At 33.7% G+C, this 14,476-nt stretch overlaps 2 protein-coding genes across 3 annotated transcripts; both read left to right on the forward strand.

Annotated features, from left to right (window-relative positions):
* The first annotated feature begins 2,228 nt into the window (after positions 1-2,228).
* LOC148615326 (kyphoscoliosis peptidase-like) lies at positions 2,229-8,238 on the forward strand. Of its 2 annotated transcripts, none has more exons than XM_088590228.1 (5): positions 2,229-2,252; positions 3,313-3,506; positions 4,433-4,548; positions 4,743-4,865; positions 5,708-8,238. In XM_088590228.1, the coding sequence occupies exons 2-5, from the start codon at positions 3,330-3,332 to the stop codon at positions 7,005-7,007; spliced, it is 1,716 nt and encodes a 571-aa protein (XP_088446354.1). In that variant the 5' UTR covers positions 2,229-2,252; positions 3,313-3,329; the 3' UTR covers positions 7,008-8,238. The 2 variants fall into 2 exon arrangements, with proteins under 2 accessions (XP_088446354.1, XP_088446353.1); XM_088590227.1 differs by lacking the exon at positions 2,229-2,252 and adding an exon at positions 2,919-3,059.
* Positions 8,239-12,377: 4,139 nt separating this feature from the next.
* On the forward strand, positions 12,378-13,501 carry LOC148615327 (uncharacterized). The gene is made up of 2 exons (XM_088590489.1): positions 12,378-12,684; positions 13,282-13,501. The coding sequence occupies exons 1-2, from the start codon at positions 12,378-12,380 to the stop codon at positions 13,473-13,475; spliced, it is 501 nt and encodes a 166-aa protein (XP_088446615.1). The 3' UTR covers positions 13,476-13,501.
* The last annotated feature ends 975 nt before the right edge of the window (positions 13,502-14,476 follow it).

The raw sequence follows: 14,476 nt of genomic DNA on the forward strand, positions 1-14,476 counted from the left end.
CGAAAACTTGAAATACACCAAAAAAGATTATTGCATGTTGTCTTTATAAACCACGTTATGTTCATCAATTTTGTAATGGATCAGTCCTAAGGAAATATTGTTCCTCACTTCTCTTCGATCATTTTCATCACTTTTAAGTTGAACATTTTTTCGAAAGATATTGGATGAATAAATTAATTTCACTTCGCCCTGTGCACAGTGAACAATAACAATCCTGATTCCATGATTTCTGAAAATTTGAAACTACACTCTTGACCTCGCTGTTTTTCAACTACAATGAAAGAATATATTAGAAAAAAAAATGTATTTAATTCTCTCGTCTGTGGCCCCCTTCCGTCGATTGTGTATTTAAGAAAAGGAATACTGGAATGATAGAGTGAAATAAAGCCAGGAACACAACCACAAACAAACCACAATCTCACACCGCACAAGGATAGAACTCCACATAGCCGGTGCTGCTCAGTAAGGGTGAAGAACCTTTAGGGTGTCGGTTTCTATGCATTGATCATGCCTGCATTATTATTTAATATTATTCAATACCTTGCCTAAATTACGATTTTTTGTATCGTGTAAATCTTTCAGAAATGCTTCCTGCAGAGTTGTGTAATTTTTTTTCTTTAAGGCCATCAAAAGATTTATTATTGTCACGAGGTCGTCGACCGTTCACAAGTGTCTATCTCCACTATGGAGAAAGATGTTGAACATTCGCAAGACTTTCTCCGTTTTCCTCGTCTTCGTTGTCATTAACTATGACATCAGTAGTACTCTGGAGATATGAAAGAACAGTTGGACCATTTTACTTGATTTTTAAAAACAATTTATTATAAATATATATATCTACAATTATTTCAGTTTGATCGTTATATTTCTTTTTGCACGATTTACCTTTTACGTACCTTTTTATATGTAAATAGCTTTTTGTTTTAATTTCATTATTTGAGACTTTGATCTTGCTTTTAATATTATCATTTTGTTAAATGTTCTTGCCATGATATGGCCCTCGTCGCCGGAACGGCATTAAAAACTAACAATCAATCAATCATTCTTTTTGCACCCTGGTTAAAACCAATAAAATTGTATCATTTAATATCCTTCGGCATTACAATTGAATGGTTATGAAATAATACATTTGAATACTTAAGTAGCACTTCAGATAAGAATCATGCAAAATGTGATTCATGGTTGGAAAGCCTACAAATTTTATTTTCGATATTTGTTTAAAATATTATAGTAAGCAGAAATTATCATGTGACTTTTATATATCCTTGTCCTAAGGAGATAAATATTATAAAGAATGCACTGTACAATTCAAATTTAAGGGAATTAACTATGTAAATGGCCCTAAAATACAATAGAAACTGTTGCATTTTCAAGATGGCTTATCTCCTAAAAGCAGACAGAGTGGAATCGGAAATGAATAATTATACATTTCATCAAATAGACCCATAAAACAACTTTTGATGTTGTTTTATGGGTCTATTTGATGAAATGTATCAATTATCAAAAATTAAAATATGTAGCCTTTTTTGGGGTGTGTCACATATTTTAGAATTTGTATGATTTTTACGAAGACTGCTACTTAAGTGGTACACTATATAATATGTTTTTACAAAGACTGCTACTTAAGTGGTACACTATATGATATGTTTTTACGAAGACTGCTACTTAAGTGGTACACTATATAATATGTTTTTACGAAGACTGCTACTTAAGTGGTACACTATATAATATGTTTTTACGAAGACTGCTACTTAAGTGGTACACTATATGATATGTTTTTACGAAGACTGCTACTTAAGTGGTACACTATATAATATGTTTTTAAGTGACAAGTAATAGCTCGTCCTTATCTTTTACCATTTAGGTTACAGACCACCAATTCAACCAATGAGCATTTGGAACGTACGCAAAAATAGTCCTACGCAGAAATTATCCCTGTTCCTCATAGTGCTGTGAAAAAAGTTCTCATCTTATTTAAAAAATTTAAACAGTTTCTGACAGGAAAAACATTTCTGTACATTTTATAGGTGCATTTTGCTTCTTGTGATGTGAAGCCTAATATCCATAATGATTTTTAAATATACCCCTATCTTGTGAAAACACTGGGATTTCCCATGCTATTTATAGACCCTTCACTTCCGGTGACCAGTACTGCACTGCAAGTCTGCTAACCCCACATGCCATTCTGAGGATTGTGAGCTGACATATGTAGAATCATGCTGATATATAGTCCTCTGCAGGTTAAAGTTAAGGTAAAGTCCAGAGAATCCATTGAATATTGTGAAATTAGCATAGAAGCCTATGGGAAGTGGAATTAGTGGTTTTTAGCCTTTAAAATAAGGGAAAAAAGCATCATGAACATTATTTTCAAGTAGATTATATTATAGAAATTAATGAATTTTATTTTGATAAGTCTCATCTCCAACATGTGAAATGATGACTTGACTTATACATGATTTAGTTTATTATTTTGTTGGTTATTTTACGCACGAACAAGAACAATGATTATTGCAATCTTTTCACAAGTGCTCATCGATTGAATATTGGATATGCCAATATAGATAAATCTTTTATTGATGACAATATGATCAATTATAGATTAATTTTAAAAATTGCCTGGGTTAATGTTTTTCTTTCATTCGATGTATTATTTTGGTCATGAATAATGCTTCATAAGGAAAGCTTTCATTGGTAACTTTCATCTGCTTTCTTGTGTTATGATGTATTATTCGCTTCTAAAAATAAACAAGAAAAAACTATTGTATGTAAAAGGTAGACTTTATCAATTACCATGTAAAGATAACATTTAAAAGTCGGGACATAAATAGGTATTACTTAAATTACTATTTAAAGTTTAAAGGAATAAGTACTTACGGCATAGGTATTTCCAAATGTTTTTTTTTTCACACATTGTTACTTAAAACGAAAGTAATAAGGAAAAGATTGCTTCTGATTAGGATAAAATGGTCGTTCGCTCCCGTTTTCCTTTTTGAAAATATCGAAATTAGGTCCGTTTTCTGAGGAACAAGTGTTTTTTAACTATAGATTAATAAATGCAGGTAAGTTAATATTATCTTTAAACATGTCTATATGAACATGTGTTGAAGTAAACAGACACCAAATACTGTGTACAAATTATTGTATTATACATTACACAAATGATAAAATGATAATGCTTTATGTAGTAGTTCATAAATTGTCACAACTTGTAGTTCGTCGGAATTGAATATTTTAAGTGGTACATGTATAACGGATTTTTAACATTTGGCGTATAAAATTACACCAGTTAACGACCGATTTCTAACATTCTAGTTATACAAGGATTTGATATGGGTAATACACAGTCCAGGACACAAACAGAAACAACATCGGAACAATCTTTCGATGATTTGAACAAAACGAACGTCGATCGCCCATCACCCGAACCAAGACCTTCGAAAAAACGAAGACAAGAGATAATACCAACGAATGAACGACTCCGAGACATAGACCAGCATGTTCTAAAGGTAATGTATTCATCGGCTTTGAAATAGAATACATGTAGTAAGTAATACTGGAACTTAAGACACTCTATACTTAATTTATTGTTACTGTCAACTGAAAAGCGCTAAAGTTAACACATTTTCATATATCACTAAGCTTTTTATGGCACGACCAACTTGATAACAATATTGTTTTTACTTGGTATAATATAGTATTATTGCATTAGGTTTTCCATACTGGCTTCGTTATTGGTGCGAGGCTAGCCAATATGGATTTTAACCACTCCAATATGATGTATTGGACGGGTAAAAGGCCGTATTGGACGGCTGGATCCCGTATTGGCGCACTTTTGTATTTTGTATTGTCATGCAAGGCGGATAACACGGACTGTTTGTTCGGTAATGAGTTTCGCGACATATAGGTTACAATTATCACAACATAATATGGTGTGATGGGCCGTAAAAGGACACAAATGACCACAGAGGAAAAACTCACACAAAAGAATATCTTAACGCCGATTGCCTACAACTCTATATATATCGTCTTCTCTCTGTGTTCTTCTCCCCACGCGTGGTCTTTTCCCTCTACTTTCTCTACTTCTGGTCGTCGCTCGTATTGATCTTCAACTACGGTGAATGCACCCGAGAGTATCGGACGTTTCCGGTAGGTCATGGCTATTATAACGAACAGTGTGTATGCCGTGGAATCCACTACAATAATTTAAGGTCAATATTGGCGAATATTACAAGAACAAGCCAAAAAAAAAAAAAACCAAACTAACAAACAAACAAACAAACAAACTAATAACAAAAAAAACAACAAAAAACCTTCATGCACAACAACACAATGCAAACTGAATTTTCAAACTCGTTTAATGGTCGAAGTACCAAGTTTTTTTGTTGGAACCAGATTTTCGTTTTATATCAGTCTCCGTTGGTTTCACTTGTAGACCCCTCGTTATGCAGAAAGTTCAATAGAAAAACTTGGGGCATATTTGATAAAACCTGCCAAGAATGACACAGAGAAAATTCGAGCTATTTACAGATGGGTAACAGAAAATATAAGGTAGAAAAACTTAATGTTATCTATAGTCTACTCACTGCGTCATAAAGTGACTTTTATCAGCACATTCCAGTTGTATTAACAGTCACAAATACAATTAAATGCTTTACCTATATTTTTTATTTTTAAATAATAATATTTTTAAAATCATAACTATAATAAAGGCACTAATGGAAATTGTTTGAATTTGTCTTCAGGTACGATACAGACACGTATTTTGGAAACAATTCAAGAGGAACTTCAAATGACACACAATCATTGCTGTCCAGTAAAAGTAGTGTCTGTGATGGATATGCCTCAATATTCCAACTTCTTTGTCAGTAAGTATCACAGATTTAAATTACTCATTTTTGCTAAATATATTTGAAGCGAAGACTTGAAAAGGTTGATTGATTGATTGATTGTTGAGGTTTAACGTCCGAGCAGCAATATTTCAGCTATATTCAGACAATGAACATGAAATGGATGATAAAATGAACATGAAATGATGATGAAATGAAAAACGGGATGGGACACAAGGACAGTAGGGTCGACAAATTTTGATTGCCACTAGAAAAAGGGAGGGATGGGTAAGGTCGGGCAATTTAGCCTCCTGCGGCGGAGCGCAGTGGTTCCTACTCCTATCGAATACCACAGCAGGGTTCTTTAACGTGCGAGGAACGTGGCATCTTTCCCAACACGATGCACTATGGTTTGCGGTCAGGTTTTCCGTATTATAGCCTGACAACCCCAGCATTAACATGCCAGGGGTACCCCATTCCACCACCTGGGGCACACATCCCAGTTGCTCTGTGGGCAGAGCGCCTAGCCCCCGGCTAGGTTTCTGAGCACTATTTAGTCGCCTTTTACGGCAAGCTTAGCGCTGCTTCAGGCCTATTCTTTTGACACCCGGACCTGCACGGGGCGACTTGAAAAGGACAAATTGCACTAGATTTTTTGAAAGATATTCAATGAATCAAAGTTTCTTATGTAAAAAATATTCATCTTTCTTTCTTAATGTAATGAAAATGCTGACATCAAAATTAGATTAGAGGCTATATTTTCAAAAATTCAAACATAAACTATGTATATAAGTTGAGCACATGTTAACTAATTTTCAGCATATATAAAACAAATTATGGGTTAAGTAAGCATGGGTTAAGTTTTTAACTTTATTTTTAAGATATGCGGGAATACCCGTCAAGAAGATAACCGGTCATTCCAAAGGATACAGTTATAAACCAGGTACATCTTTCACCAAGGATACGTCAACAAACCATGCATGGAATGCCGTATACATCTGTAACGAATGGAGACTTGTTGATACCACTTGGGGTGCTGGGATCATAGGACACGATAGACGGTTCAAAAAGAATTTCACTGATTTTTATTTCCTGACCGATCCTAAGTTATTCGTTGTTGATCACTTTCCTTGGATGGATAAGGATGAAGTTGAAAGTGCCAAGTGGCAGCTCCTGAAGAAAGCTAAGCCATTAGAAAAATTCAACAGGAGAATTAAAACATCCAGGCAGGCACGAGAATGGGGTGTCAAGTTTAAATCCCATAAAAATGAGTCAATTGTAATTAAGGGCAAATGTGTTTTAGAGTTTTATACAACACACACAATTCTGGATTCAGTTAGTGTCACTTTAAAAGGCTCTAACGGACAGACTGTTGAGCAATGTTCAGCTATAAGCAAGCAGGGCAAAACGTACTCAGTGACAATAAGGCCACCACAGATTGATGAATACACTTTAGAGGTATATGGCACGCCACATTCTGAATCAGATACTTTAGAGCTTCTGGTAATCCACTTAATTGAATTCAAAGCAGCAAGTAAGGTGGCTAAAGGTCCTCTACCAAAGTTCAGGGGGTTTTATGGTCCCACAGAAGAATGTATAAAAAGAGGATTTGAAAATATCAATAAAATTCCAGCATTTTTGATTTCTAAAACAGGAGAGGTATCTCTACCGTTAAAGGTCAAGGACGGTACTAATGTAATGGCTACCTTGCACAACAGTGATGACGTAAAGTTGGTGCAGTATACATTACTAGAGAGAGACAAAAACCTGAGACTAAGAGCAAGACTTCCCAAGAAAGGATATTATCGACTTATAGTTTATACCCAATTTAATTCTGAACAATACACTCCTGCAATGAGTATCCTTGTTTACAGTTCAAGGGAAGCCAAAATAACATGCCCATTCCCACAAACCTTTCCAGAGACACTTAAGTTCAAAAGTAGGCTAATGGAACCATTGTCACGTGATCTTCCTCCAAACACGGATATTCGGTTTAGGTTTAAATCATCTGTAATAACTGAGGCAGTAGTAATGCGAGAAACAATCGATAAAAATGCGGGAAATGTGTGGGAAGTGACCATGAAGACACCTCCTAGCGGAGAAGTACGCATTAGTGGTAATGGAAAGGACAGTGGATCTAAATCATGGGTTATATACAAATTTATCATCAAAAAGTCGTGATAATCTCTCGTGGCTTTACAATCACGATGCATTCGAAGTTTGGCAAGACAACATTTTGTTTTATCCATGCATTACATTTCATCAGAAAAAAAATGATTTGTCAATATGGACTTAAAATGTATTGGAAAGTGCTTAAAATGTTGGCAATCTATTAACACTGCGCTCTGATAACTGAAACAGAGAAACATATTTACTGACTATACGACCTAATAAATTCGACGTCGTCCATAAATATTTAACTTGAGTATTAAATGTACGGATCTCTATAAAATTTATTCTACAATAGGAAAGCTGGTGTTGATTTTAGTGGTTTTAGGGGTTGTGACTTGAACTAGGGGATCTAGGGGAATAACAAGAGAGACACAATCATTTTCCAACGTGTCTGCACAATAACTTAAGTACAGGGTTTGAATCGCAAATGTTCCTTTACTCGAAAGAAAGGTTTCAATTTATTAAGGGGTTTAGGCTCGTATCGTTTGAGAACACAGGGCCGAAACATGGGCATTTTCTTTTACCTTGTATTGATGAATCGGTTCTTGACGACTTGCAAACGGTTTGAATTTAAGGTTTTTTAGTATGCTAGTCTAAATGTTTACTTATTCAAGTGAAAGCAAACTGATTATGCCAGAAATTTCACAATCTACAGATAAATGACAAAATTATTTAAGATATCAAACTGTTATTTTCATGTCATATTGTAAGTTTTATTTTGATTTAATATTTACATTCTACATTGTGAAGAATGTAAAAGACGTCTTATAACTCATATAATATATAGTATATTTGCTACAAGCGTCTTTCTGAATATTTGTTATGCAAGTTTTTGTTGTTGAAAAATCTGCTATGAAAGAGATATGAGGTGTAGTCAGCTGCAATAGTTGTTGAAATGAACTTTCTAACATATGAATTTGTAGTTAGTATTATTCGTTCTTTATTTTTTATCCATAATATCATCCGAAACCGAAGACCGGTTTGTACTTAGTAACTTCGAGTGTAATAATGTGATGGACAGTTTAATAACCCGGATATTTAATTTTCAGCCAAACTGTATAGTATTTGAATAGTTAAATGTCATTTGCATGGTATTTATGCATACAATTTATTCGTTTGGAAGGTTATAGTACGATGGAATACGCGCTTATGAACTTTTTGCACCATCGTATTATTGTGTACAATATACCTTTTGCTATTTTTATTTTCAGTTCTTTTTGTAATAAAGATTGACAACATATTTACGTGTAGTTAGAAAAATTCAGCGAAACTACTAAAAATTCTTTGTTTTCCCTAAAAGTGTTTTTGTAGCTGCCCATACATTCCAATGACAAACACAACACAAAATAAAATAACTTGGTCAGAATACAAACTCTGCATAAAAGATAATACAAAAAAGGGAGCGAGCTTTTTCAATGAAATATCGAAGTATCCTTTATCTTAAGTTCTTGGGGTTACATGCGATGTATCAAATCCCCGAAACTAGGATTGTTTAACGATTATACGTTATCTATATAGCGGAAACTGAGATTAAAGGATCTACCTAAACTAATGTTCCTTCTTTTGGATAAGATCAGATGTAAAGTCAGCCTCAAACCTAATTTCGGGGTTTTGATACATCGCATCTACCCCAAAGAACTTTAGAGAGTAATCAAGGGAACCAAGGTTATAGCGGTAATCAAATGAATGTAATCCAAGGACAAAGGCCAGACGCATTGTCAGGTTAAATCTAATAAATTCATTTATTTTACGTTTACTCCAGTAATAAAACAACGCTAAAATACCAATATTAATATTCGATAAATGGTAGTCTACTCCGCAAAGTTACAGAATTATTTGCGATAAAACGATTTCTTGTAGTATTTTAAATACTAATAGCACGTTTCAACATTGATATTCAATGTAACTATAACCAAAATATATTGATAGGTCAAGCCTTTGACCCAATCTTTAGCAGAACCTGAATGTTTCTATTGTTGACATACAATAAAAGTACTAAAATCTCTTGTTATTTCCAGAGAATGTAAGTCAATTTAAAAATATTCCGACATTATTTACGAAAACTTCATCTTTTAAAATCTAATCTATTTATCAAATTTGGTGAACATAATTGCTTAGACATAGAATCTTGTTCCCTTTACTACTCTTTCGTCAAATAATATGCATTCAAATGAATACAAACTCTACCTTATCACCATTTTCCGAACTGTCTCTCCCTTCTTCATTCTTGCAAGAATAAATTAGAATAGCATTTGGTCATGATATTTTCTAACTGAGATTCCTTTTCTATTTATAAAATGTTGTATTAGAAATAAACTATACTCAATACGGTGACTATCTCCATCCCATCTGTATCAGAGAAAACAGATATACACAACAAAGAACATAAAGTAACTAAAATCATACATACAAAGTAACAAAAGCAAATGAGCAACTCGGACTCCACTAAAAACTGGGAGCATGGACAAGGTGCAACGGTAGGGGTAAGCATCCTCTGCTTTCTAGAAACACCAGCCGAGTTGCTCATAAAAAGTCAAGTCCGGGGTAGACAAATGAAGAAAAGAAAACTATGACTCGTTGAATAAATCAGTTTTCATGGTGCTGATGGATACACTATAACGATCCACGAGTTCATGATGACGACCATAAAACTTCTGTAGTTATGACTTCAATCTTGTAGCAACATAACCCTGTTCCAGAAGCCTATTTGTTAGAGTTCTAGCGCGATACAAAAAGTCTGCGTAGTTTCGGCAAGCTCTGGCATAACGTATGAGTTGTGATATGAACACTCCATAGGCAGGTGCTGAAGGGATGTTGTCACAGATGAAAGGAAAGTTGACAATTTTGAATGAAAAGTCATCGCGTTTGTCGTAAAGTTTGGTCAACAGTTTTCTTTTGCCATCGATTTCTAAGTGTAGGTGAAGATATGAGGCTGAATTCAAAGTGTCTGTAGTATCCTTTATCTTTTGTTACTTTGTATGTATGATTTTAGTTACTTTATGTTCTTTGTTGTGTATATCTGTTTTCTCTGATACAGATGGGATGGAGATAGTCACCGTATTGAGTATAGTTTATTTCTAATACAACATTTTATAAATGGAAAAGGAATCTCAGTTAAAAAATATCATGACCAAATGCTATTCTAATTTATTCTTGCAAGAATGAAGAAGGGAGAGACAGTTCGGAAAATGGTGATAAGGTAGAGTTTGTATTCATTTGAATGCATATTATTTGACGAAAGAGTAATCAAGGGAACAAGATTCTATGTCTAAGCAATTATGTTCACCAAATTTGATAAATAGATTAGATTTTAAAAGATGAAGTTTTCGTAAATAATGTCGGAATATTTTTAAATTGACTTACATTCTCTGGAAATAACAAGAGATTTTAGTACTTTTATTGTATGTCAACAATAGAAACATTCAGGTTCTGCTAAAGATTGGGTCAAAGGCTTGACCTATCAATATATTTTGGTTATAGTTACATTGAATATCAATGTTGAAACGTGCTATTAGTATTTAAAATACTACAAGAAATCGTTTTATCGCAAATAATTCTGTAACTTTGCGGAGTAGACTACCATTTATCGAATATTAATATTGGTATTTTAGCGTTGTTTTATTACTGGAGTAAACGTAAAATAAATGAATTTATTAGATTTAACCTGACAATGCGCTGTGGTATATAGTTACTAGTGTGATTTCCAGGAGGTAGTTAACTTACAGAAAACGTGAATTTCATTATTTTTATCCGTTTTAAGGCAGTAGATGATTTCATCTTTTTGTTTACATTATATATGCTGTTCGTTTCCAAGACATAATTATGTGGAAATTGTGCTTATCAGAATATAAAGGTTAAATTGTGTTTAATTCAATGCGATATTGCAATTATTACTATTATTGAAATTTTCGTCCTAGATTTTGACTTTAGCTGAACCTTAGGGTGCACTATACAGTTACATTAAAGCGCACTGTTTCGCACAAGCTACCCCCTCAAATTTTGTAAAACTTAAAATTAAATGTTGAAATTTGGCGGATATATTGTTTAAATGTAGTTCCCTGCCATATTAGGTTCTCTCTTCAGCATCAGATGGCTGATTTTCAAAATACCTTATTTCGCACGAACTTTTGGAACTAAAATTACGAGAGAATCAATCGAAAAAGGCCTTATTATTTTTTACCCTTTTTCCGCCTACTCCATGCATGCTTTCATCCTGTTGTAGTGTCTAGGAACCTGATATTTTATAACACATAGTATTTGGCTGTTAGTTTTGGAAAGGCACCCCTGATTTGTACTAAAACTCAGTAATATTTTTTTCAGTATGTCACCATGGCGACTGGATTTTATAAGAATAATCACTAAATTACTGATAAATGATATGAACATCACACACCAAATATTTAAAAAAAATATGCAATTTTTATGAAAAAACACTTGAAATTTCTGTGCCGACTGCCTCAAAACAGCTTTATTTCAACAAAATAAGACGAAATTTTTAGAAATGACTTAACCGTATTGTATTACCTTAATGACGTACGTCTGTTATGTGAACACGTATACTAACAGCTTCATGGTCCGTCTTTTAAAACTTCGATTTTGGAACCTTGACGAAAACAATCATCACCCTTGTCAAAACAATGTTAGGTATTGATTGTAAAACAAATAGGTCCTTATACTTGAACGTATCTTAATAGTTGCTGACTTGAACGTTGTATAACAACATAACCTTGCGTACACTACTAATTAGACAAAGGAAGGAATAATAGGCGATTATATTTAAACTGGTCCCATGTAAAGTATTTACCGACAAAACGTAGAATTGAATTCGTAATATTCAATTTCATTTGATGATAACGTTTCTGTAACAATAGTAATGTGTTTAATTTCATCAAACAGGTTGTGGTAATCATTTCTGAGAATGGATGTCAGTTACAAAAATACCATTGTTACGTGGGACATAGTTTTGTATTCTTTCTCAATTTTGTTACATACCGGTATGTTATTCGATTTAAAGATAAATAGAAGGAACGAAATATATCATCAAGCTGTACAAAATATTCATTTTTCTACATTCCTTTTTTTTCAAAGTGCAATTACGTAGGTGACAATTCATTTTCATGTACATTAAGACTTTATCGGACGTTTTTTTTTATTATTCTGCAAAGTCTTATTGTGTTTATTTTATAATTAAATATTTAAGAAAAAAAAACTTAAGCAAATACGTAAAAAATGACAGTCTTTAATGGTATAATTGATATAGAAACCTTTTTACAGGGAGACATTTGATGATGTAATTTGGTTTCTATAGTTTCTAAATGTCATATAGTTGCATATCATATTGTTTTCTTTTTGGTAATATTTCCAGGAGTAGGTTGTGTCATGTACGAGCCAAGTTTTGTGAGTGAATGGTATGAAGCCGTATCAGATAAGCAGTCTTTAGCTGAACTAACCATAAAGCACGACCTTGGGATGTACCCGGTGAAAGTCGACGTTCAAGTCAAAATTACAGAAGGAGGCCAGGACTTTATTTTTTCTGGTATAGGATCGTCACAAAGAGATGATGACTTACCGTACAACTTCAGCGGTGTAGTTTACAGATATAACCAAAGTTGTGTTCAACTAGCGTATCCATTCAATCATAACTATAATAGAGCAACACCCGTCTCTAGAGGATTGGCTTATATAGGTACATATATCAGAACGAATAAAAATATCATGACGTCATTCAAGCAGTTAATATTAAAGTATTTATTAAAATTTTATATCATAAACGCAAATTCTAGTAAAAACATAATTGGTCTAAATGTCATAATGTTGAAGGGGTCATTTGCATTTCATTTTTAAAAGTTTAAAGTAAAAATAAAAATCCATGTGTGTAAAGCTGTATATGTTTTCTGAAATTAGTTGTTATGAGAGTTTTTAACTTAAATTGACTACGTTTATGTCAAAAGATTGAAATTCACATATTTTCAACTAAATATAAGAAGAATGGAGGTGAAAGTCTGTTTTTGTAAAGCTGTAGATTTATTCTTAAAGTGAAAGAATACATATTTACCTTCACTTCATGACTAACAAACCGAAAAAATTCTACCATTTATTAATTATTAAAATTTTCCTTTTATTTTGAATTTATACGAAATACAGACCCTTTGTTACTCAGTACAGCAATTCTTTTAAGTTTATGGTTGATATTTTCATTTTATATCAGAAACGTCTTTCAAAAACATTACCGCGTAAATTTTTTCAAAATCATTTTTGAAATCAAATTTTATGTTTCTTCCAGGTTACAGCACTCTTTATGATGGCCCATCGCTTCTGGATGGGCCTTATATCCATGGCTTCGTCAGAATTCGGGCATGGCTTGCTATTGATATGCCACAAGCGGTGATAAATATTTCATCATACATAAGCAGTACGTTATACGATAAAAGTAGAAGTAGCTTCCAAGTCGGCATGCCATGTCCTGTACAAGAGTAAATAAGGGAACCAAGGCTATAGCGGCAACCAAAAGAATGCAATCCAGGGACAAAGACCAGACATGGAAAACAGACATACACATCAAAGAACATAAAGTAACTATAATCATACATACAAAATAACAAAAGTAAATGAGCAACTCGGAGTCCACTAAAAACTGGGAGCATGGACCAGGTGCACCGGTAGGGCAATCGTCCTCTGCTTTTCTAGAAACACCCGCCGAGTTGCTCATAAAAAGTCAAGTCCGGGGTAGACAAACGACGAAAGGAAAACTATGACTCGTTGAATAAATCAGTTTTCATGGTGCTAATGGATACACCATAACGATCCACGAGTTCATGATGACGACCATAAAACTTCTATAGTGATGACTTCAATCTTGTAGCAACATAACCCTGTTCCAGAAGCCTATTTGTTAGAGTTCTAGCGCGATACAAAAAGTCTGCGTAGTTTCGGCAAGCTCTGGCATAACGTATGAGTTGTGATATGAACACTCCATACGCAGGAGCTGAAGGGATGTTGTCACAGATGAAAGGAAAGTTGACAATTCTGAATGAAAAGTCATCACGTTTGTCGTAAAGTTTGGTCAACAGTTTTCCTTTATCATCGATTTCTAAGTGTATGTCAAGATATGAGGCTGACTTCACAGTGTCTATAGTATCCTTTATCTCAAGTTCTTTTGGGTAGATGTGATGTATCAAATCCCCGAAATTAGGATTGTTTAAAGATAATACGTCATCTATATAGCGGAAACTGAGATTGAAGGATCTAGCCAAACGATATTCTGATCAGATCAGCTATAAAGTCAGCCTCATAAGAGTAAAGGAATAGGTCAGCAAGTAAAGGAGCACAATTTGTTCCCATTGGAATGCCGACTGTTTGTTGAAAAACACGTCCACCACACTGGACAAATATGTTGTCGATTAAAAATTCCAGCATTTTGTAAACATCTTCCTCTGTATATTTGGAAGATGATTTGGAATTATTTCTTACAAAATATG

This window comes from Perna viridis, chromosome 6 (assembly GCF_037379345.1).
Source record: "Perna viridis isolate PV_CMFRI_1.1 ecotype Kerala chromosome 6, ASM3737934v1, whole genome shotgun sequence".
NCBI lineage: Eukaryota > Metazoa > Mollusca > Bivalvia > Mytilida > Mytilidae > Perna > Perna viridis.